At 39.6% G+C, this 26452-nt stretch overlaps 1 protein-coding gene across 9 annotated transcripts in view; it reads left to right on the top strand.

The window, feature by feature from the left end:
* The window catches only part of Ryr3 (ryanodine receptor 3), a 586052-nt gene that overhangs the window by 404577 nt on the left and 155023 nt on the right, over positions 1-26452 (top strand). For all 9 annotated transcript variants that reach the window (XR_003951556.1, XM_017316705.2, XM_017316711.2 and 6 more), the window contains 5 exons: positions 7975-8248; positions 9554-9668; positions 11397-11526; positions 12741-12844; positions 18236-18371. Coding sequence is in view for 8 of the 9 variants with exons in the window: in XM_017316705.2 (XP_017172194.1) it covers positions 7975-8248; positions 9554-9668; positions 11397-11526; positions 12741-12844; positions 18236-18371 (759 nt within the window). In the remaining variant the exon portion in view is untranslated. The remainder of the gene's footprint in view (positions 1-7974; positions 8249-9553; positions 9669-11396; positions 11527-12740; positions 12845-18235; positions 18372-26452) is intronic.

The following is a 26452-nucleotide window of genomic DNA, read 5'->3' as shown; positions in this document are numbered from 1 at the left end:
TGCATGCAGTTGATAGGCAGGGTGTGTCTGGAAGACAGCATTCTTACACCCTTCTCATCCTCTAGTTCCTTCATTCTTTATACCCTCTCTTCCATTTCATTTCCTGAGCCACGGTGGAGGGCTGGAGTGTTAATACAAATATCCCACTTAGGGCTGAACACTTAGTCTCTTCTTCACTCTTCGTTCTTTATCACTTTGAACAGCTATTCATTTCTGTATTAGCTGCTGCCCACTGCAAAAGGAGGCTTCTCTGACCCAGGCAGAGTAGCCCAGTTTATGGGTATTAATACAAATATTTAGAAGCCAATTAGACATGACCAAATAACTTACATACATTTTTGAGTTTCCCCACCTAGGGACCTATGGGCAATAATGGTGTTCTGAAATGATTTTACAGAGGCACCTAACAAGGTTGGTCTTGAGCACCTAGAAAAATCCCCATAAAATAGCATTTGATTCAGAAGCTAATTTAGAAGTGACCCTACAGGATGTCACTTGGTTTTCAGTCAATGATAGGCAGAAAGATGTCCGTGACATAAATCCTGGCTCCTGAAAGCTCACTGATGCTACAATGAACTTCCAGTGCTACAGAACCAACCAGAGAAGGCCATATAACCACTGAATAACACAGACTCACCACCTCCCTTCTCTGAAGATGACTGGTCTTAAGCCCAAATTTAGCTCAAATTAAGGAGGAAACTTTCAGAGCCCTTCAAGCTAACAGAGAGCACTTTACTGCCCTGTGAATAATGGTCAGAGCCCTTAACCTCCAGGATTCAATTCTCAAAATAACGATTCTTTAATCCTCACTCTATTTCTCAATATGAGGAGTCTTGCTCTCATGAACTCACTTTTAATCCAAGCAAAGAAATATCCTTAAACTGTATCTTTCTAGATGGAAGTCTTGGTTCACTAATCAAAATCACACAACCTGATGGAGTGGGGTTACCAAAGCTGGAGAAATAGCTTTGTTGTCGAGGGATGACAGCTTTTGCTTTGTAAGAGATGTGGTCCATCCAGCAATGAGGGTCAAAGGTTTTTGGTCTTGGAGATTTTTCAAATTCACAAATATTAGAGCTCTAATCTAGGCTGTTTATATATCAGTATTTACTTACTTAGAAATTAAAAATGCAGCATTTTAAATGCTAGTTCATCTAAAATAATTAAAATGTATAACTACACACTTATTAATATATTTCCCAATTTTTCTTTGGAAAAGAACTATATGCTTTTATCTTTTTTTAAATGTATTATTTGAAAGATAACAGAATTCTTGTATTTGACAAAAAATGGGGGAAATGAAAATGTAGCCTAAAATGGAAGTGTAGTGGGAGAGGACTAATAATTCTATAGCTTATTGGTGCAGTTGTGGAGTCTTTCCTAATAAATGAATAATTTTCAAAATTTAGTTGGTATATGCAGATTTAAACAAATTAGCTTTATACTTTAATACATAATTGACATCTTCCATAGAAGGAGTCAATTTTCTTTAAGAGGATAGCCCCTAGTAGCTGATCATCATCCAGTGGAAGCCCACACATACAAGACTATATTGGCAGCCTAAATTGGACTTAATGGGCTTTTTAAAAGAGAGAGCATACAAAGTAGGTAAGGAAGGATAGGAGATGGATCTAGGAAGAACTAGAAGAAAGGGTAAATAAAATCAAAACACACCATACAAAATTCTAAACTGAAAAAGAAGTCCACTGGAACAGCTTGCTTGTTAGTTGTCACTATACAATTTTTTTGTACCTGCATTGTTCTGTGGAAATCATTATTTTCTTTAATAATGCAGAGTTACCAGCTGTTGACACAGTTCATTATAAATATTTTCAAATCACATTTGCTAATATTAATGATTTAATCAGGGGATCTTTAAGTATTGAGAAGCTGTCAAAGCTCACAGTGGCAGATAAACGTTTGCCAGAATTCGGGTTTTCACTTGAAATTCAAATTTCTTTATTGGCAGTAAATACTATCATTTACATTGGGAAAATTTATTTATTTATTTTTGGAAAAAATATTAGTTATCCAAGACCAATTAGTCACAGGTTGTTTCTCTTCTCATTTAAAATGACATTCCATCAAACAAGAGGCTACTTTAGCCGGCAACTCAATTACACACAAATGGTTTTCCTCAAGAAAAAAAAAAAAACACTTAGTGCTGATGTACACCTTTGTGCTTCTCACCATTTTGTTTATAGGGTTAAATGATATTATCCTGAGAGTTTTATTGATAAGATTATTCTTCATTCAAGACATTCCAATGTAAAATTGGCTGTTTTCCCAGGAAAGTGACAATAAGTCTTACTGACTTTGTGTTCTAAGGTCCCAGCAATTTTTATGTATCATTTTTTTCTCTACCATCAGTGCCAATATCAATACAATTAAACATCAAATAGTATCTTTAAATCATTATGTCCTTCCCAAGTGTCTAAAGAATTCTGAGTCCCCTAATCTGAAGATTAAACTTTCACAACTACCATTAGTTATGGTATTAATTGTTAATGTTTGTAAGTATATTCTAGTATAATTTTGTACTGATTATTTTAAGTTTCATATATAAAGATATACAGAGGACCTAACACATTATAGAAATATAAATTTCTTCATCTATAAATTTGGTAATTTTTTTGAGAATTTTGCATGTATTATTTTACACTCTTTCTACCTCTCTCTTTCTTAGCTCTAATTCCTCCTGTGCCCCTCCCTCCCTCTCAGATTCATGGCCTTATTATTATTATTATTATTATTATTTTCTTATACATACATACATATGTATATATGACTATAACTTCCTGAGTCCATTTAGTGTTTCTTGTATATAATATGTTTAGGGCTGACTACTTGGGACTGGAGATTATATTGGGGGGGCTTGTCCCTAGAGGAAACTGACTCTCTCTCTCTCTCTCTCTCTCTCTCTCTCTCTCTCTCTCTCTCTCCCCATAACCATTAATTATCTGTAGTTCTTCATCTAGTGGTAGAGCTCCATGAGCCTGCCCCTATTCATGTTGGCATGTCAGCTGGTATTGTTAGCATTCAGGTCTTGTTTAGGCAACCACATTATTGAGAGTTCATAAGTGCAGCTTTCCTGTCATATAAGAATGATACTATTTATAGCAAGTATTATTGTCCTTTGGCTCTTACAATCTTTCTGCTTCCTCTTCTGTACTGTTTTCTGGGATTTAGGTAAGAGTTTGTTTTGTACGTATATTAGGCCTGGGCACCCCACAGTCAGTGTTCTATGCATTTTGACCAGTGGTGGACTTCTATGAAAGTCTCTATGCTACAAGTTCCCATCTTCTTTTAATGAAGGGTAAGAGCAACATTTATCAGTAAAAATAAAGGTAAGTATTTAGAATGTATTTGCAAATTATACTGTATAGGAAAGTGGCAGTATTGGGGTTCCTCTAGGGTCCATGACCTCACAAGCATGAATAATTGGCCTTGTTTATACTACCAACCATGAATTACCTTATTTGAGTAGGTCTTAAGTCCAATTACATGGTCGTTGGCTAACCCTAAAATATAAGTGCCATTATTGCACCCTGTGGAACATCTTGTCATGCTGGTCATTGTTGTGCATCACAGGATTGACAGCTGAGCAAGACAGTTGATTGCTTTTATCCCTTCAGAGCTTGCATAGCACTTTCTAGTACTATAAGAACTGGTCTAATTTGTTCATTTGTACAGGACAGTTGAACACCGTGGAGTCACCTGAGTCGGCTTAGCAGCTCTGAGTGTTTGTGCTTACACAGCTAAGAAGGATGATTTCTTTCCTGATCCTACCGCCTTTAACAACTCTTTTTCCTTACAAATTATAATAGGATGTTTTGATAGATTTTTACCAAGTGGAAAACCAACCACAAAGCTGATAATCTTTCTCAAAAACAACCCAGTTATAGTAAAGAAGAAACAAGTTTTACTGCAGAAATATTTTTCATAGGAATTAGGAAAGAAAATAGTTGTTGTGTCCTCAAGTTAAGTACACTGAAGTAAAGCTGAACAAAACCGAAAAAAAAAAAAAAAAAAGAACTGGTCTACATGGAAGAGGCTTCCAGGTGAGCTCGAGCTTCATTCTCCCAAGTTTCATGTCCAAAGTGTGTGGTATCTTCACCAATAGGATCTGTCTTCAAGTTCTGAGAGGTAACCAAGGGCAACTGCAATAGCCTATGTAGTTTAGGCAGTCTCTTGGACTCGTTGACCAACAACTAAAGACATAAATCCAGGCTGAGGGAATTCTACTATTTATTTGGTTTCATGATTCTGCAACCTTCCTATTGCAGCAGAAGTAACCTTGAGCTGATGAGTGACTCTTCTTGCTCATTGCTTCTCCTGTATGCCAAGGAATTTGATGCTATGTGTTATTTCAGTGGAGGATCTAGCCACTTCTAGTGAGAACTAAGTTCATTTGTGCCATAATGTTTTCATTAAAGGCAGTAATATTTACAGGACTATAAAACATGTAACAGATACAAGAGTTTCTGTATTCTTGTATATTCCTTTGTTCTTACTATCTTAACTAGAAGAAATAGGAACTGCTGCACCTGGAAAAACTTCCTTTTTTATTTTAATTTCTAAAAAATGATACAAAAATTATATTTTTATGATATTCTTTCCTCTCCCATAACTCCTTCTAGATCCTCCTCATCTCCCTACCTTCCCAACCTCATGGTCTTTCTATCTCTCAAGCAAAACAAAAACAACAAAAGGCAAAAAATGAAAACCAAAACAGATAAACAACTGAAAGAAAGAAAAGAAAATCAGTAGGGCAAAGAAAAAAACAAAACACCACAACAATAACAACAAAAAACACACACCCCAAAAGGATGAAGTCCATTTTGTATTGACCAACTACTCTGAGAATGGGACCTGCCTTGGAATGTGGTTATTTCCAGTGACACCCCATTGGAGAAAACTAGTTTTCCCTTTCCCAGCAGGTATTAATTGTAAAAAAATTTCTTGTTATGGAAAGGACTTTGTGTCTACTTCCCCTTCAAAATGCTGGGGTTTTGTCTGGTTTGAACCTGTGTGGTCTTATGAGTGTTGTTATGTGCATCAGCCCTGTCGTGGCTGAACGATGCTGTTTTCATTGAGTCACCTATCATCTCTGGCTCTTAAAACCTTTCTGCCTCCTCTTCTACATAGATTCCTAAGCTTTGAGTAGGGGGGTGGGGGGATAGAAACAAAACAAACTAAAACATTCCATTTAAAGCTGAGTTTTTCAAAGTTCCTCACACTCCATTCATTTTCAGTTGTAGATCTCTCTGTTAATTACCAGCTGTTGTAAGAAGGTCTCTGATGAGGGTTGAGCAAGGCACTGACCTATGAGTATAGCAAAATGTTGTTAGGAGTCATTTCATTGCTGTGTTTCTTTAGCAGGATGGGAGTATAGGTTTTCCCCTAGGCCCATGACCTATTTAGTCTCAGGTTCTTGGACACTTCAGCCGTGTCAAGTATGAGCTTCATCCGATAGAGTGTACCTTAAATCCACTTAAAAAATGGCTGACTACTCATATGACATTTGTTGCACTATTGCCCCAGAATATCTTCTAGACAAGTCTTAGGGTTTATAGCTAAGTGATATTAATGGTTACTTTTCTCCTCTGATAATGTGCAAAGTACCTTCCAGTGCCATGAATGCTAGTCGGGAGGAGAAAAAGTTCTCCTTACAGTCCAACTTGATTTCTCCAATTTTGATGACATAAATATGTTGTTTCTTCAGCAATAGGGTCTATCCATTGGATTCTGGAGAGTAAATAACAACCTTGGTAATAGTCTGTGATGTTGGGGGAGGAGAGTCCTGTGGGACCTCTGTTGCCAATGATTCAACAGGGAAATAGTTTGTTGAGAAAATCTCAAGGCAGGCCACTAACAACTTGTCCCCCACAGAAGCTGCAGATATTAATAGGTATTAGTCATAAGTCCCTACTAAACAAGACCTTTCTAAGTTTTTGATAACTTTATTCGTGAATACTTATCTACATCACTCACTCTCTCCATCCTCAAACTCTTCCTAGCCCTCTCTCCAAAATTCATTGTCTCTAATTATTATTATTTTACACACACACACACACACACACACACACACACACATACTACTACTACTACTACTACTACTACTACTACTACTACTACTACTAAGTCCGTTTATTGATGGTTATGTGTTCATGTACATGACCACTTGGGGTTTCTCTCTGCAGGCATTAACTACATAAAGCTTTTCATCTAAAGGTGGGACAATGTGGAATTTCCTTTGTCCACATTGGCATACGGCCTGGTGCTGGGATTATGCTGGTCTTGTACAGGCAACCATGTTGTTGAGATTTCATGGTTGTATTTTCCCAATTGTGACAAGGAGACACTATTTAGCAACAGGCATCCTGAACTTCTGGCTCTTACAATCTTTCCACTGCCTCCTCTGTGGTTTCCCTGATCCTTAGGTGTAGGATCTTTTAACTGTTCTTCTTTCTAGCCTGTGTTATCTTTTTTTTTTTTTTTTGAGTTGTTTCAGTGTATGTCTCCTGCCTGAACCTGAAACACTCACAGGGCTGATAGGCACAGCAGTAAGCTAAATTAATCCTTACATCTAGATCGTTTAGAGCTTTGGTGACTAAGTTCTATTTTTATAGCATATGGTAGAGCCAAGAGTGTATGTGGAGCAGACATCTGCTATGTATAGTGATGTGGAGTAGAAAAGTTAACTATCAAAAATCACATAGACTCCAGAAAGCATCCATCTGAGTGCACCTCTAATCCTTTCTCTGGTAGATTCAATAACCTTCCTTGTCCCCTTAGCTCGAGTTTTATCATCTGGCCTGAATGAAGGATCTGGTACCATCCACACCTGCCAGGACTGTGGTGGTAATGTGAGATTTAAACATGATTTTCAAGCAGTGTTTCTCTCCCCCATGTTGTGGAACCTTCTGGAACTGCACATGTGATGGAAGGGGTCAGAATCCCCTAACCAGCTGTTCCAGCGTGCTCTCCTTTCATTTCTCAGATAAGCCTTTTGCTTCTTAGTATATTTCCAAAACAAAGCAAATCAGTATTCATCTAGGCCATGTGGTCTGTCTACTGCAAGGCCCTTAGCTGGTCTCACTTTAGCCAATATGCCCTGTGCTTATTTATTTATTGGTATGAACCCCAATAAATTCTGAATTCAATGTACTAGTGGGTTTGCCCTCCATGACTATGAAGTTAATTTCATGCTACAGCACCAACTGATTCCTGCAAGATTCAGTACAAAGAAGCCATTTCTGTGTATGGTGGTCAGCTGTCCAGCCATTCTCAAACCTGAGAATGTCCTCTCAGTCCAGTTCCATTCTTCTCCAAATATATGTTATATCCACAGCATCTAAATTATCTTTTATTCTTGACTTGTTAGCTCTAGTTAATCTCTGCTAAAGGATGCTTCTAATATACTTAAGAGACAGTAGCTATGGCGATAAGCATCAGTATGTCATTTGCTTTACTCTAAAGAAGCACAGGACAATGTTTTGCTTTCACATCTTCACCCACCCAGAATAGTCACTCTGCACTCTGTCTCCTGGCACTTGCAAATACCTCCACTGTAGCATTTATTGCATTGTATTATACAATAACAATTAAATTTTATCACAAAATAAAAATGTAAAGAACTTGCTTGGAGCTTCCTGATGGCAAGGACTGAGTCTTGTTCATTATTTGATTTTTAGTATGAATCTAAACATTAATCAAATGATCAAATGACATAATTTTTACTATATAATTGTGATTTTTTTACTGTGGTATAGGTGCCATGTTTATGTCTAGGTAATATAATCTAATTGTGAATATGCCATGCAAACCTTACAACCATACAACCTTCAATAAGAAAGAATTTAACCGTAACCAGCTGTTGATACATTTGTTAGTTAAAAAAGATATCTGCACTTCCTACCTTTCTCTGCATTAGGCATCGATGGTTAGTAGTCTCTCCTATTCTCCTTCCAGCAACACTGAAGGAACTAGTTTCACAGACAATGATCCGCTGGGCCCAGGAGAACCAAATCCAGGATGCGGAACTGGTGAGGATGATGTTCAACCTCCTTCGGAGACAGTATGACAGCATTGGGGAGTTGCTCCAGGCTCTGCGGAAGACCTACACCATCAGCCAGGCCTCTGTGAATGACACTATCAACCTGCTGGCTGCCCTGGGCCAGATTCGGTCCCTGCTTAGTGTCAGGATGGGCAGAGAAGAGGAGCTCCTCATGATCAACGGGCTAGGGTAGGCTCTCTCGGCAAGTGCAGTTCTCCAGAGAGAATTCGCTCTCCCTCCTTGTGGTGGTTCATCCTGTCACATGAACTGCCTCTGTCACATGAGATACCAGACTGTCTGTTGTTCAAAGTGAACGAACACTGCCAAAAGAAATGCAGAGAATTCATGGTGACTTAATGAAAATAGCCTAAGTTGGGTCGTGAAAGCAAATCTGAAAGAAAGGGCAATGCATTTAACCTGAGAGAGAAACGATTTGAGCTTTGGAGCCTTTGGCTGGCCTCTGAGACTTCTGAGATAGTCCCAGCTGGCCCCCTTTTTTCCTAATTCTAAACTATAGAGTGATTTTGTTAGTTCTGTGAAATGCCTTAACTTACAACAATTACCATGGATCTACCTCACAAACCATGTCGACAATTCATGGCCACTTAGGTGCCAGGATTTCTTTTCATTGCAGAGCGTACAGGGAAAACAAAAACAAAAACAACATGTGCCAGAAAAGTTGCCTGGCCAGCCCACAATGTTACATGATTAAAATCAAAAGCAACACTTCTCTCACCATCCTTTGAGCTGGCAAACTATAGAAGCATCACTAAGGACCAAGAAAGTGGCTAGGATGACTCTCAGGAGAGAAAGGATGTGTGCATACATTCTTTAAATTGATTTGCAAGAAAGGAAAATCCTAATAGAAATTAAGAGAGAATAGAAATAGTAGGGAAATGGGCTGCAGGAATGGCCTCTCCCCCTCCAGCCTAGGTCCAGGCAGGTGCTCCATCTCCAGGCTCTTACTTGCCTAAGCTTCATTATGTGAGTTTGTGTTAAGTAGCCAAAGGTGCGGTGGCTGATACATGTTCATGCCATTGACTTTTGAAGTCTGGTATCCACAGACTTCATGGTATCTAATACACAATGCCCTTAAGAATGACATGCAGGCCTATCATTCGGAAACGGAGTATAAAGAGACACAGCTCCAAGGGGAGAAAGGAGGTTCCTGGGGACACAGAAAAAGAGAAACCCAGCGATTGGGGTGGTCTTAGAATCGATTATAAGCAAAAAAAAAAGAGGATAAGGGAGAGTTGTTTAAATATTATTAAAAAATAAACACTTTAGAGGGAAAGAGCAAACACTTAGAAAGATTTTGTGCTCCTTTTTGGGTGAGCTAAACAACAACAATTTCATATGTATTCCACGACCTTCGTATTTTTTCAGCCTATCACTTCAGTGTTACTTCATCTACACAGTTGATGTGCCTCATTCCTGAATTTTCATAGCAGAAAAGCAGTCAGCGCTGAGCTCTCCCTCTGCTTGCTTCCTTAGGGACATAATGAACAACAAGGTGTTTTACCAGCACCCCAACCTGATGAGAGTCCTCGGCATGCATGAGACTGTGATGGAAGTGATGGTCAATGTGCTGGGTACTGAGAAGTCGCAGGTAACGCTGTGCTCAGCCAGGGACTGACGCTGGGGCGCAAGTACAGGAAGTGACTTACTCTGCTATCTGTTGTCTCAGGTTTCCCCCCTTGGAATAGGCAAAAATTTTTACAACACCAAAAGAGTCCAAGAAGCAGGGCATTGCTGCTTCATAGGGTGCAACTGAGCATTTAATCCCAGTTTCCCTAAGATATTACTTAAACTGAATGGCTCCTTCTTGTTGTTGTTGTTGTTGTATGTGTGTATATGTGTAGTGTACACACATACATGTGGGCATGCTTACATATATATGAATACACTTGTGTAAGTGTGTACCCACAAGTATATACACACATACAGAGGTCTGGAGTTGACATAAATTATGTTTCTAGATTCCTCTCCATTTTATTTATAGAGGCAAGTGGTCTTTCACTGAACCCAGAGATCACAAATTCAGATAGTCTACCTAAACAGATTGTTCTGGGAATCCCATGTCTCTGCCCCTGAAGACTGGAACTACAGATGGGCCACTATTCCCACGTTGCTTTTATGTGGGTGGTAGGGACCAGATGCTGCTCAGTCCTTCCATGCAGCAGGGTGTATTTTATCTACTAACTGACCTAGACTGCATGACTTTGGAGGGTAATATATAGAGAATGGTTTCAAATCAATATCTCTCTCTCTCTCTCTCTCTCTCTCTCTCTCTTCTTTTCCTTCTCCTCTCTCTGTCTCTCCCTCTCCCTCCTTCCTCTCTCTGTCTCTCTGTCTCTCTCTCTCTGTCTCTCTCTCTGTCTCTCTCTCTGTCTCTCTCTCTGTCTCTCTCTCTGTCTCTCTCTCTGTCTCTCTCTCTGTCTCTCTCTCTGTCTCTCTCTCTGTCTCTCTCTCTCTCTCTCTCTCTCTCTCTCTCTCTCTCTCTCTCTCTCTCTCTCTCTCTCGGAAAGCTAAATCTCTCCACAGAACTTCCCTAAGCACATCAGGATGTCTCATTGACTGTAGATTTCAGAACTGTCTCTTAGAGCACCACCCCCCCTCCCATGGTTCTAAAGGGGTAAAATTAAGGTCTTTCTAGAATTCTGACATTGTTGTTTGAGTTCTGTAAGGTCCAAACTAGCTTGGCAAAGAGACGGGAATCACATTGTTAGTCAGGGAAGGCACACAAATCAAGGAATGAAGGATGACATCTCCATGCTAACCTGTGTGCATCTGGTGACAAGTGCCTTAGGCACCTACAGAAGAGCAGTGGTTGGGAGCACATACTTAGGGACATGTTCACAGAAACAGAGCATGTTGCCTTTCAGACTTTCTTAACTGTTGGGGTCGTGGGGCACCCATGACTCAGAGGATCCAAGGTTTAATGGACTAACTGCCCATGTTTTTCTACGATCTCCCTACTCTCTTTCTGATATCACCTTTCAGAATTTTGCTCATTCCAGCTGGAAACAATGGGCAGGTTCATACATTTTCATGGGACTTATAAGGAAACATATAAGGTTATAATTGGTGGATGTTTTCCTTTGAAGGAAAGATCTTGGGGAACTATAGCCAATATCCAATATTTTGAGAAGCCTCATTCTTAGGCATTCTGTGTTCTGTTCCTCCTACAAATGTCTGAGGGGGAAGAGGTGTAAGAAAAAACTTCATGTTCCAAATAGTTCATAGCTTGTGCGACTTCAACCTAAGATTCCTTTTTAAGATTCATGAAGGCCTTGTGAGAGATTTGCCTCTCTAATACTTCTGCTTCTGCCCACAGATTGCCTTCCCAAAGATGGTTGCTAGCTGCTGTCGCTTCCTTTGCTATTTCTGTCGAATTAGCCGGCAAAATCAGAAGGCCATGTTTGAGCATCTAAGTTACCTGCTGGAGAACAGTAGTGTGGGTCTAGGTATGTGTGGCACGAATTATAATTCCCACCTCTGGACCCAGGCATCCACTCTTCCTCCTGACTACTTAGGAGAAAAGGGGAAAGGATCCACATGTACTCTATGATACATGTATGTGCAAAACCAGAGCCGGCCTATTCTAAAACCAAATGTGTACAAACATGTCTGAGCTCTCCACTCTGTGTATAGTTGTTGCTAGTAGCTGCATTGGTGACTGAGTCAATCTCCCCTCTCAGGCCCAGTGGCCTGTGCTTTTTAAAATTCTGTCTAGAATTGAGAATGTAATCTGAGGGCAACATCTCTCCCAGCCCACTCAGCTGATCAGTGAGCCGAGCTCTTAAGACCAAGGTCATGCATCCAATCCTTTCTTGGCAAGCTTGCTGCAGGAGTCATTCCTGACCTGGCCCACCAGCCAAACAGCAAATTCTGCCCTTAGCAGCGTAGCAGACTGGCCAAGAACAGCTATGGATGAACAACATGATAATGGATGTAGACAAATAGTAGCTCATCACCACTGTGAGCTAAGCAACTCACTGTGTTACCTGACTCAACCATGTTGGATATAAACCAAATGAATTATGGAATACACAAACCCATGCACTTGAAATCTGAAACCTTACTTTTGTTTCCTTTTTTGTTGTTGTTGTTTCGTTTATCAAATGCAACCTCAGGCTATCTAAAATAGTCTCCTGTTCCTCTACTTCCTCCTCTTCCTCCTCCTCTGCCTCCTCCTTGTAAGCTGCCATTTGAAGTTTTTAATAATTATAGTCTAAGAGCTAAACAAACCAAAAATAAATATCACAGACAACATTAGTACACTAATGTAACTCTACGAACTCCTGCAGTTGGGGACTATTTTTAAACTCCAAGTGGTAACTCCAAGATTTTCCAACTCATTTCAGCCCAGACAATGAGGGAACCTCTGAGTCGTTTGAGTAATTACCAAGTGGAGACCCCAAGCTGTTTTGTGTTACAACGGTACTCGAAACTACATAGTCGCAACCCACTCTGCAGAGTAGTTTCGAGTTAATTAGTATACATGTGAGAAGGAAGGAAAACAAATATAACTTTCCTAAAGCCAGCAGCCCTCTGAGAACAGCCACTTGGGCCAGGTTTCAATGTATTTGCTGCCCTCTCGTGTTCATGCTTGTGCACTGCAGTCTCAGATCAGACCAGGGTAGCCTTAATGGCCAGTTTCTTTTTGCTCCACCCTCAGCGTCCCCATCGATGAGGGGGTCCACCCCACTGGATGTGGCAGCCTCCTCTGTGATGGACAATAATGAACTAGCACTGGGCTTAGAAGAACCGGATCTTGAGAAGGTAACTAGTTGTTGGGAAAACAATGTGTTATTTTTCTCCCAACTCAATAGCAGCCGCACAGAATAAACAAGCCAATGTCTGAGTTTGCATTCAGACCCACTTCATACTAGTAAAAATGTGGTATATTATGAGAGCCTGGCACTACTGTAGTCATACATGATCCTATATGAGCAAAGATGGCACCACTATGGTCATGCATGATCATGTATGAGCAAAGGTAGCCAGCTGCTTAGGCATAAGAGTGTGGACATTTTTGTTCTTCAGAGGTGGAAGCTCGTTCCACCTGTCTACATGGAATATCACTTGGAGGCCTGTGGATCTTAAAGAAAATGTGTCCGTGTGATCTAACTCATGAGTCCACATATGAAAGAGACCTAACAGGAAGCTGTGAAGTCAGTATGCTGCACACAGGCACGTAGCTGCCCTCTACTGGGATTCTGAATACAGTTCCTGATAGTGGAGATGGCCAAGCGGGTCTGTCCAGTGTTAATAAAGATGCAATGCTCTATGAGTTAGAATAAGCACTCTAGAAAGGTCTATGCTTTCGGTACCGAGTATTGTATATATCTTTACTAGGGGTGCTACATTAAGAATTAGTAAGTGGAATGTTTAAGTCTATTAAAAAAGAAAATAACCATAGTGTGCTTTGGTGAGACTTCAGTAAGTATTTGATTGGAAATCTTTCCACGATGGAATTACTTGCTTGACTGAATGGCTGATAAAACCAACCATCTGTGTCCTAAATGTGGAAAGCAACCCTGATGGGGTGGGAAGAGAGTGGTAGAGGGCAAAGGCCATCCACACTCTACAGTGAGCAGCTTTGAGAGAACGAGGGGAAAAAAGCAGACACTTAAGAGAATGCAATGACAGGGGTGTATTGAGTTTTGGTCTTTCGCTATTTATTGAAATGCTAAGTGTGGGCCTCCAAGAAGAGAGAGTCTGAACTTAAGACACTAAGTGGCGCCACTAAGTTATTTCTGATTGGTAAGTAAAGATGCCAACAGCCAATAGGTGGGCAGAAGAGACATAGGAGGGGCTTAAGTTTCATGGGCTTGGGGTCAGAAGAAGACCAGAAGGGGAATAAGAAGTGCAGGAGGAGAAAAGAAAAGCCACCATGGGTTAGTAGTCAAGAGAATGTGGCCCTGAGATTGCCCAACTGGAGTTAAGAGCAGCCCAGATGAAACATAAGTAATAACCTGGGATATCAATAGGAAAGTAGATTCTAATAGCATAGACACTAGGCATCTGCCTAGCTATTGTGCTGTTTAAACATAAATAATCCTTAAGGCTTATTGTAAATATAAAGGTTGTGTGTTTTAATTATCCAGGAACTCAATAACCAAGGGTAGGGTAGAAACCCAGGGTCAGAATTAAATAATTACTCCAACAGGATGAGCAGAAGCTAATCAGCTAGCTATATTGTTGGGGAAACATGCCAGGAGTGTTTAGGGTTTAGCCAGGAAAGTCCATGTCCAGGATAGCAGAAAACCAAGCATGGTGGAAGCATAGAGTACAAGGAAGTATGGTGAGAAGGATGATGGGAATGGCCAGAAATTGGACTTTACTATAATAGAAGTTCACTTGTGTGACCCTCAGAACAAGTTTTATCATTACTGTTGTTGTTGTTGTTGTTGTTGTTGTTGTTGTTGTTGTTGTTGTTCAGAAGTCATGGAAAGGAAATGGAGGTATGGAGACTATGTCATTCCTCAGTGCCACAGGGAAACTAAATTAATTAAAGTTAAGCTCAAGATCCCATGCTTGTTCTAATTATATTATGGCATATCCCTGGAGAACCATGAGTAATAGAAACACAAAGGCCCCCAGCAAGGGAGCAGCACAGTATGTTGTGTGGTTTAGAAGGCTTCAGTAAGGAAATTAACTGGATAGAAACAAGACCTGGGGCAAGAATTGCCAAGAATTACCTTCAATAATCCAAGCATGAGTGGGTGCTGACTTCAGTTAATATTGACACAGAAGATGTGAGAAGTGTTTAAATCTTGAAGACCTAGGGAAGACAAATAGCAACCATTAACCAAATATTGGGTTGGCTCTCTTGCAGATAAGCCCAACCCACAGCTTACAGGTCAAATGCAGTTGAAGAGGGGTGTGAATGCAGTCCAAAACAACACTTTATAAACTTCAAGATGAGGACATTTTGTTTTGCATGTTTGTACATTAATTACAATAGTTCCTGGAGATATACTTTGTAAATAACAATATGATACTCTGATGTAAAATGGTTAGACACTCCCATGAGTACAGGGCATGGCACAGAGGTGCTTTGGGGTTCCCAGATGTAAATGTTAACTGGGGATCTGGCTATATAGTACTTACATCTCAGAAAGGTTTTCTGAGATGCAGACAGAGATCATGGAGGGAGAACAAGCCCTCTGGGTAGGTGAGATCCTTGCAGAAATATGTCAGCTCCCTGAGCACCACAACCACCTAAGGGAGTCACAGAAAAAAATCAACTAAGCAATAGGAAGAAAAGCCAAAGGGGGATGAGGAGACCCTAGGAAATATATCTGAGAAGCTGAGGTGAAAGTTCATTTTTAAAATACATTGTCTTCTCTTCCTACCCAATAGAATAAGAAGGCTCAAAGAACTTGGGTTGAGAAGGCAGGGGACCGACATCTTATGATAAAACTATCTTGGCAGCCATACTCCATCTATTTGAAGTGCCACACAGATAGGTGGATGATGTTAGCACTCATAAAGATCCTCCTGGCATAGCCATGGCAGATAATTGTCAGCCAACTTGTAGATCCATGTCTGCTACCATGAGATGTCAATTAAGAATTTATTGAAGTTCTGTGTTACAACAGCTTCAGATGTATTTAACTAATCATGGGTAAGAGCCTACCATGAATCAGGCAGAATGCATGCCTGTGTCTGTGCCACTTATTTCTATCTAACTGGGCACATTTACTTTGTGGTGTAAGGGTATATTCATCTTCTGGGGCCTCTGTAATAAATGGCCACAGACAGTGTGACTTAAACACCAGAAGTTAATTTTCTCAGTTCCCCAGCCTGGAAAGCCAAGCCCAAGTGTTATCAGATTTAATTTCTTCTGAGGCCTCTTTCCTTGGTTTACAGATGGCTACCCTCTTGATGTGTCCTACGGGGCCTGTCTTCTGTATAAGCACCCTGCTGCAGCTTTGTACAGCTCTTTCTCCTTTTGATAAGGACACCACCCTGGAAGCCCCCTTTCCACTTAGCATCTTCTTCACAGGTCTTATCTCCAATGATAACATTCTGATTTATTGGAGCTTAGAGTTTCAGTGTATAAATTAAGGGTGATACAATTCAGCAGAGGATGTCTTTGAGTTGTTTGTTTTATTTTGTTCTTTGGGGTCTTTGCAACACCCAGGAGATATTTTAAGTGATAATATTTTAGGAGAGGACAAAAATATAAGTAAAAACATTTTAATCATTTTGTCAAGTCAGTAAGCATTGCTATTGGGACTAATTAAACCCCTAACACATTAGTAAAGTAAAGCTAACTTCAGGAAACAGATCTTTATTTTAATTAATTTTTAGGGTTACCATATAAAGAGATGTATTTCTTTGTGGGGTCCTCTTGGGTGCATGTGCAGGGGTGTGTGTGTGCGTGTGTGTGTGTATGTGTGTGTGTGATTGTACTTTGTTCTTTTTTGTCCCCCTCTTGCTGGTCTCCTTCCCCCTCCCAAATAGCCACCCCATACTGCTTTTAAGACATATATTCTATTACCTTCTCCTCTTGTTCCCTCTTCTTCTAGATGTCTTCCTTCCTTTCACACACACGCATACATACAAATGTACATAAATTTACAATTAAATCTACCTCCTACATATGCAATAAAATGTGGTATTTGTCTTTCTGAGCCTGTCATTTTTTTAACTTGACATAATAATCTATTCAATAGGAGAAGGGTCTGTTGTACTGAGCTTTTCAAATATAAGTTTATCAAATCACTGATAGTATAATAAACTGATAGCTAAAAGTAACCAGATGTTACTTGAGGTTAACTTTTATCAGCTCCCACAACTGCAGGAATAAATGAAATTACCGAGGGGAGGGAATTAGTTCATTCCCCTAGGTCCCATAGACTTGTAATGAAAGAACACCACTTATTGTCTACACACACACACATGAAAAGATACAAACGCTAAGCCACCCATTGATTGCCTACATAAGAACTGTTCCCACTGATATGTCTACTTGTGATCTTGGCTCCTAGTGAAACAGACTTCAGCGAGCTTTCTTTTTAATACATTTAAAGGAAAGGAATGTTTCATAAACAGGGTCCATGAGTCTACAACAAGGCAGTCCCTATGCATTTTGAACTCTGTACTTAGATCTTAAGCTCCATTCATCTTTTGAAAGGCTACTGTTTGAGGAAGACACTGGGCTTCCCACGGAGAGTATAAGGAGCCACGAGCGGGATTGAACACGCTAGGAAACGATACAGATGTGTGCTGAGAGGATCCGTAAAGGAGGCTGAAGCTTACCTCCCTTTGCCACTCATTTTGTTTGCAGAGCACAGTGTCACAGATCTTATTTGGACCAACTGGACAATTGCCTCAGTTTGGTTGGAGGGATGAACAGTGAAGGGGCTGATTAGTCCTTCAGTACCTCTTCATCTGTCCTGGCAGAAGTCACATCTACTAGAAATGTAAATAAAATAACCAAGAAAAAAAGAAAAATTAATCCATACAAAAAAATTTACTCTGCTTATTCAAGTGTACAGTTCAGACTCCTGGAAGCCTTTTATAATGTTATGTGACCAGCACCAGATTCACCTCCATAGCTTCTTCCATTTCACCAAACTAAGCCCTGCCCATGTCACGGTAACTCCCTGTTCCTCCCTCCCTGGAGCCCCTGGCAGCCGCCATTTCTCTTTCTGTCTATATGGTTTTTACTGCCCTTGTGATCTGAGTTAAAGCTACACGGTATTTGCTTTGCTTGGTTCACTTATCTCACTTAATGAATCTGCAAGGATCACCCATTACATGGACTTAGTCAACACGAAGCCCCTTCCTCTCTTACCCAGTTATCCACTGAGTGATACTTAGCTTGCTTCTCTATTTTACAAGTTAGGAGCAATGGTGCTGTGAACTTGGACTGTTCAGCTGTCTGTCAAGGTAACCTGTAATTCTTGTATATAGATCCAGGAATGAAATTAATGGATCATATAGGAATTCTATATTTTTATTATTTTTTTAAGAAACAACTATCCTATTTTCCATGGTGCTTAGCTTCAATTCTTTTTACTGGGGCTTGCTCAATGGGATCAAATTTTCTCTACTGAAATTTATGTTCTTCTCATTTTGTGTTTATTTGTATTTTTGGGTGTAGCTGTCATCCTGCTGAGTGTACGCGGACATTGACTTTTGTTCTGTTCTTGGCAGGTCGTAACCTACTTGGCAGGCTGTGGCCTTCAGAGCTGCCCCATGCTTCTGGCCAGAGGCTACCCTGACGTTGGCTGGAACCCCATCGAAGGGGAGCGCTACCTGTCCTTCCTGAGGTTTGCCGTCTTCGTAAACAGTGAGTCCCATGCGCTCCATGCCTCTCAGACCTAGGGTAGGGTAATTATGGCCATAGACACAAAAAGAGCACACCTTCATTGCTTTTTGTCAATATTCAGTATAATAGATTCTAAATGTTATTAGCAACTGGCAAGAGAACTCCCAAGAAACACCAGGCCAGACAAGCATCAACGGGAGAAACTAGTGATAGATCCAGCAAGAAGCTCATGACATGGGCTTAGACTTCTCTATAAACCCCTTCTCCTCTCATCTCATTTTACAGAGTTAATGAACATGTGCCTCCAGGACTTTAGACTAGTCTATGAGTGGGTGGGAGGGTGGATGAAGAAATGGATTGAAAGTTCAAAAATAAACAAATAGCTATTAAAGGTATCTCCATCCCAAGGGGCAATTGTCATAACTGCCTTAAATACTATTACTCTTGGCACAAGTCAAGAGTTTGTGTTTGTAATGAGTCCCCAGTTCTACGAAAACACTTTCATCATACCAGAATGATGGCCCAATATAGTTTAAGACAAGTAGACTACTTTCTTGAAAAGCACATTGTCAACCAAGATTTTGTTACAACCATAATTCACTTATAATTGCACTACAGCTAGATTTCTCGGTTCTAGCCACTAGACCCAAGCTTCTCCCCTTCTCGGCCTTTCTAGACTGCTTTCTTCTCTCAAGGCCTGTTTTAGTATATCCTTGAATAACCTGTTTCACTTCTTCTCCAAGTAATCATACTCCAGAATTAACATGGAATTGGTTTATCAGGACAGAATGAAAGATTGAGAAAGAAAGGAGAAAAAAGTCAATGAGGAAAGGAAAAGTGTTAAGAATTCAGGATCTGAGGCTGGAGAGATTTCTCGGTGCTTAAGGGCACTGGCTGCTTTTCCAGAGAACTAGGATTTGCCTCCACATGGCAGTTCCAGTCTTGAGGTATCCAACTTTCTCTTCTGACCTCGTGGGCACTAGACATGCATGAAGTACAGATACACACATGCATACCAAACACACATGCACATAACAATAATTCTCTAGACACACTATATTTGTTTGGGGCAAAGTATGGCAATTTCTACTTTAAAAGGAATTCAGGGCCTTTTAAAGAGGAGTATATGTACACAGAGATCACTATTTTAAAAAATAAATGGCGTAAAGGCAGGGAGTGGGCACTCAAGAGCATAAAGAGAGTAAATGTGTCCCTATGAGATGATCAGAGAAGACACTGTGAAGGAGGCAGCATTAGAAAAGAACCTAACATGTCAAGTTTCTAGAAACAAAGGCAGGAGAGGTTAGCCAATAAGAATGCACCGTGTACATGCTCTGGAGACTAAGGCACACTGTTCTCAGTGAACTGGGACCTGTCGCTCCAGCAGGTGACTGTGTGGAGGACAGTGGTAGGTGAGGTTTGAAAGGCAGGTCGATGGTTATGATAAGGAGAACATAAATGACAAGCTGAACTGTTTAGCATCAGCCCTTTGTGTAGAGAACTGAGAAACCTTTCTAACAGGAGACAGAGTGACAGGTACTACTGACAGATTCTGTCCTCAGGTTAAATCGAATTATAATGGTAAAGATAGAGATAGATGAGAGGAAATACATTTGAAAGAGATTACAAACAAAGAATTACTTGTACTGCTGCTAATGGTAGTGGTGGTGATGATGGTGGTGATGGTAATGATGATGATAACGATGGATGGATGGATAGATGGATATTAGTGTGTTAAAAACAACATACTAAGCTGAGATTTTTAGCTGAGAGATTTAAAGGTAAAGAGGAAAGGAGTTGCTTGGCATAAACCACAGCTACCTTACTTTAGATCAAATAATAAGGATGTTTGTATGTGCAATACTCATAGATGCCCCTAATTTGACTATTAAAATAAAAGCTCAATCAACAGATGGAAGGGGCATTCATCTTCAGACCATTTGTAACTGTAATGGTTTAGATTATCTCAGGGTATTGTTACATGGAGAATTTTTTTCAAGTAACAGTTTTAAATATCTACAAGACAAAGAGTCTCTCAGTCATATTTATATGGAAGACTTCAAGATGGGAAATAGAATATCTGGAGTTCAACATCAGCTCTATCATTTACTTGCTATGTAAATGTAAGCAAGTTAATGAAACCTGCCAACCTCAGCCTTTTTAATATATAAAGTGTCAAAAATAATAGTGTGTATCTCAGGGTTATTCTTAAGGTATAGATGAAACAGGGCACAGAAAACTTGATTATCACAGTGTTACAAAATAAAGTAAATAACACAGCTGTGTTATTTACCATGGTTTATCATGATCTCTGCAAGATCTGGAGCATTTGAAATTGGATGAATAATAGATTTTTTTGAGATTTCAGGGCAACATGTAAATCCTTAATATATAAAGGTATTTTAAGGGATACTGTGGTTACTTTCCTGGCATCTGTTGAACAAGAAAGATCCTCTGATTATTAGTGAAAGAGGTAGGTGATATAAAGAACCATGGTATATGATATCAATGTTCATGGTGTGTCACAGTAAATGATGGTGGATGGTGATAGATGGTATTGTAGGTGATGAAGCTATTCAAAGCGAATAAGCCTTAGTGAATGATGGGTGAAGGAGTTCTTTGTAGATGACAATGAATGACGGAGGAGGAGGATTTGGAAAGTATGAAGTGTTCATAGTGGTTGACAGTAAATAATGGTAGAAGATACAGGAGGTTCAGGTAGTGGTGGTAAATGATGATGGTGAATGATGGAAGAGTTTAAGATAAGTGATGGTGAATAATGATGGTTGATGATTTTGGATGATGGGATATTCATAATGCATTAAGTAATAGTCATGATGGTAAGTGATGATAGAGGTGTTCAGGGCAGGTGACATTGAGAATAGTGACAATGAATGCTGTTTATTGGGATGATAGTGATAGATCTTGGAGGATTATAATTGCATTGATGACAGGCATATGGGAAATGTCCTAATAGTAAGATGATATACGTGGTAGCATATAGTAGGGATGTTTAGATTAGGTTCTATTGAGTGAGAATAGGGGATAGTGATGCTAGACTATTCTAATTGGCATAGTGGTCATTATAGGTTGTAAAAATGATCAAAGTTGGTGATGATAGACATAGTTAAAGATAGTGATTAATAATAGTGTGGACAGTAGTACATGGGGAGGATGATAAAAACTAGCAATTATTGAATATTTACCACATTCCAAACTGTTCAATATACTTTTATCTACATTCACTATTAAATTACACAGTAATCCAGTGTTACAATATCTTGGTCTATTCAGGCAATTATGACAAAATATTATTGACTGGCTAGGTTAAAAACAACATACATTTCTTTCTAAAAGATTATAGAGTGAGAAGCCCAAGGTCAGAATACCAGCAGACTAATCATATGGTGGAAACAGATTTAATAAACTCTTTTGGTTATTGATATGACCCATCCAGCCCCTCAATAATCAAGGCAGACTCCTATGGACTTATTTAATCAACTTAGCACAATTACTGGGGGCTTATCCGTATTCTATTTTTTTCTAGGGCTAGACTGTCTACTTCCCAGCTGCACTACCCAAATACTTGCAGTTTGAGCCCCAGGTTATTTCTTCTATCAATCTTCAGTGGGGCATTTCACTCAGGCACAGGCTCTTGTCCATCATGTCAAATAGAGACCTGTCTTCTCCATCTTCTTTCACCCTCATTCTTTCTTTTCCTTGTAGTCCCTACCTGTGATCCCCAGCCTGATAACTGAAACCTCGTCTACCTTTCTTCTCCCCAGTAATTGGCTGTAGGCACTTTTATTTAACTCATAGCTTTACATTGGGGAGCAAAGTTTCCATATCATCACTTTGTGTACATGAGGATCTGCTCGTCAACCAGATCTTGGAGGCCAGTGTTTAGCATTTGAATACATAGCAGACCAGCTCCCAACATTTCCCCCTGTTGTCCAAATAAAATGTTCTTTCTCTTACACTAATAAAGGACATCCACAGAGAAAAATTATGAAGCAATTATGAAAACTTATTAGGTAAGATTTACATTCACAAAGTCCAGTCCATCTTTATTTGGCAACTTTGGATAAAGTATTATATTCTCTATACTATCTTGGTGAGTTCAGAGTTGTGTACCTAAATCATTTTCTGTTATAACTTGTATTACTAACCTAAAACACTTTTGTAGACCTAAAATCATCTTCTTAAATCCTAAACAACTTAAGTTTAACTATGAGACTATAACTATCTAATCTTTAACTCCATCAGAGACCTAATAAAGAATAAATATTACATGAGTATGTAGGAAGTACAGGCGAGCAGGTTCCAAAACTATAGTAAAGACAGAGAAAGTTGGGTACCTGAACAGTCCCCCAGAATTTTTCTAAAATACTGGAGCATCTTCAGCCTTCTGGCCCAGTACATTGGACATACCTATATTTTTTAAACTTGAATTATAAAGGACTCCTTACTCTGTCTTGATAGGGATCAGAAGGCAACTTTCCTAAATTATTTTTGCCCATTTTGGACATCATTTTGTCTACAGTTGAAACAAGAGTAGTTTTCTGCCAAGTGGCAGCTTGCCACATTTGAGGCAAACTCCATATGAAGGTTCTCCAATGCTTATCATCTTCTTTGAAGAAGACTGGGGTACTGCCAGGAGTATACCTTATTATTGAAAAAGATCTTTTAATAAAATAACTTTAAATGCCATACTCTGTATGTGTCTGAGGTTTTTGAAGACCTTCTATCTATTCATAGAATATCTGAATAGGCAAACTTTGTTTGATCTTAGCTATTTACTATCTAAGCAACATATTTTGTGATAAATTAGACTAATATCTAACATGACCATGACTGCCTGACTATTAACTTGCATTTCTTAATTATCCTAAACAGTTTGTAATAGCAGCTTTAAAGAGAACTATACTTTACATTATATTATTAAGAATCATCTAGGCACAACGCCTCAATAAGAGTTGAAACAATGTATGCATCATATGTGGTAGCAAAAACAACCTCAAATTTTGTATCAATATGCAAAGATCTATATCATTGTAAGGAAATATAACCTCAATATGTATCACTACACAAAGATCTATATCAGTGTAAGATTATTTGCTATACTGGGGGTAGCCACTAGAAAGTTCCAGACTCCATGGAAGCAATAGGCTCCTAGGACCCAATGGTGATGACTTTAGTCAAAATACCCAACAAAGGGGAGAGACAGCCTGTAGAGACCACCTCCAGTAGATAGGCACAATCCCCAGTTGAGAAATTGGGCTACCCATACATCTCAAATATTTTAACCCAGAAATGTTCCTTTCCAAAGGAAAGATAGGGACAAAAAAATGGAACAAAGACTGAATAAAGGACATTCAGAGACTGTCCCACCTAGGGAGCCATTACATCTGCAGACACCAAACCCCCACACTATTACTGACGCCAAGAAGAACCTGCCAACGGGAAGTACAGCCTGGAATGGCTGTTCCCTGAGAGGTTCTACCAGCACCTGACCAGTACAGATGCAGATACTCACAGCCAAGCATCAAACTGAGCCCGGGGACCCCAGTGGAAGATATAGGGGAAGGACTGAAGGAGCTGAAGGAGATTGCAACCCTACAAAAAGAACAATATCAGCAAAATGGACCACCCAGAGCTCCAGGGACTAAACCACCAACCAAAGAATATACATGGAGGGAGCCATGGCTCCAGATACATATGTAGCAGAGGATGGCCTAGTTGGACATGTTCCAGAGAGGCCCTTGGTCCTGAGAAAGCTCCATGCCGCAGTGTAGAGGAATACCAGGACAGGGAACCGGGAGTGGATAGGTAGTTATAAGAACATCCTCACAGAGGCAAAAGGGAGGAGGAGAGAGGGGAGGGGATGGGATGGGTGGCTTGTGAAGGGGGATATCATTTGAAATGAAATGAATAAAATGATTAATCAAAAAAAAACAAATGAAAATTTAAAAAAAAAAGATTATTGGCTATAAAATGTTCTTTGGTTCTCAACCCTTCTCCTCCTACAGTATAGTGATGTTTACTCACTATAATAATAAATAGCATAGCTGAAGTAGCAAGGTTCTCTGGAACTCAGTTATAAAAATGCTGCCCCTATTCATAATGGCCACACCGATGCGCTAACCATTCCCAGAGGTCCCACCTTTAAACACTATTACATTGAGAATTAGGATTCAAGTTTTGAATTTGGCAGCATACATGCATTTGCACCATAGCTGTAGGTACAGTTGTCTTCATGGTCTTAAAAATAAGCCCTGAAAGCTTAAAGAGATTAAATGTTTTGCCTCAAAGTTGTATCAGTAGAAGGACATGGAAACACAAGCAAGAATAGTCCAGAGCCAGCTCCCTGATAAGCATGATGAATGGTTTGTCAAAAACTGTGGCATAGCCAGATGTGCCATAATTCTAGTACTCAGGAGGCTGAGGCAGGAGGATTTCAATTGTGAGGCCACTCTGAGTGACACAGTCTCTTGGGAAAAGGAGAGGGGTAAGAAAGGAAGGGAAGGAAAAAGAATAATTATATTGTTTAGTTATACTTTTTAAAATATTTTAAACCCTTTGATACCAAATGATACAATTGGGGGACTTCAATATTACTTTAATGGAATATCTTAATATTTGATATAACCTTCCTAAATAGGATTTCAATATAAAATAATTTCTTAAAGCAGATCCTTTTCTCTATGGTATTCACTGTCTTTTGATTGCTTTGAATAAAAGCCTTGGGTTGTGTTTAATTCTGCAAGAAATGAAGTTTCTATGTACCTAAAAATGGCAAACTCTGTAGCCAGACACAGATTTGTCCATGACCAATCACTTTCTAATGTCAGAACTAAGAAGGAGAAGATCTCATACCAGGCCGCAAGAGGGGAAGATATTCTGAGCTTTGTATTTGAGCCACTTCTTTATTAGGTTATTGACATTCTTGTGAGAAATACAGTTATTTCCTAGTTCTTGGAAGCTGCTGCCCCAGGCTGAGACCCCATCAGCAGCCATAATGCACAGATCTGTCATGTAGCATGCGAAGACCATGTAAGGGGCTGTAAGAAGTAATGAAATGTGTTCTAGAAGTTATGTGTCTTCCAACTCAAAGCAAAAAACAGGGCAATTATGATTAAAATTGTTAGGAAGGTATCTAGAATCATTGCTAAGGGTTTCATAACTCGCCACACCCACACATATAGTGGCACACCTACATGTGGCTATGCCAAGAAAGATGGTGTTTTCCAGAATTTGATAAAGTCAGTGTAGGAACGAATAGAGAAGACAGTGTTAAATAACATCTTGGTAAAGGAACAGTTGTATCTCTTTTAATTTCTTCACTTTTGTGATCACATAATTATATCATGCCCCCCTTAAGAGTTTGTAGAGAGGTCATGCTGATGGACCCTGCATCTCCTTAGAATGCCTATACCTACTAGGGTCAAGAGTACAAAATGGCATCTTGGATTTAATGCTCATACAAGATCTAGGTGCTTGAGAGTCATCCTGTTCACTCTATACATTCATAGAGTCAGAAAGCATTTATTAAATTTTCTCATGACCAATACTAAAGACCAAGGGTGGTTGGGACAAAAATATATAATATATGGCTTTTGTTCTGAAATTTACAATATAACTGGAAAGATCCAACAAAGTCTCAAAAATAACACCAACAATAAAGGACTATTGTAGAAGGGTAAACAATGTCACTAAGTACTCAGGAGATAACTACCAACTAGGTTGGTAAGAGATGGTCCATTGTTCTTAGATCAGTGGCTAGAAGGTAAAAATGATAGTTTGAATCAATGAGATAATCAGATAACCCTCTCTGGCTTGCTCTTGTCTTATCACAGTAGTTTACAAACAGATGCCTAACTCCTCCTTCTCAGAACAGGAGGGGAAGTGATGTCTTCAGTACCTGTAATGATTTGGTTTGGACAAGTCCCCTGGAATGATACCAAAAGTGGCATTTACTGAAAAACATGTTTTCTGTCTCAGTTAACACCCCTACCTTGTGATACTCTGTTAACTAAACAAGGTATTTCTAGACTCTTAATGAACCCCGTGTGCTCTCTCACTCCTAAGGGATATCTCTTTTC

Source organism: Mus musculus, chromosome 2 (assembly GCF_000001635.26).
Source record: "Mus musculus strain C57BL/6J chromosome 2, GRCm38.p6 C57BL/6J".
NCBI lineage: Eukaryota > Metazoa > Chordata > Mammalia > Rodentia > Muridae > Mus > Mus musculus.
Note: the sequence above shows the minus strand (reverse complement) of the source record. Positions and strands in the feature narration are given on the sequence as shown.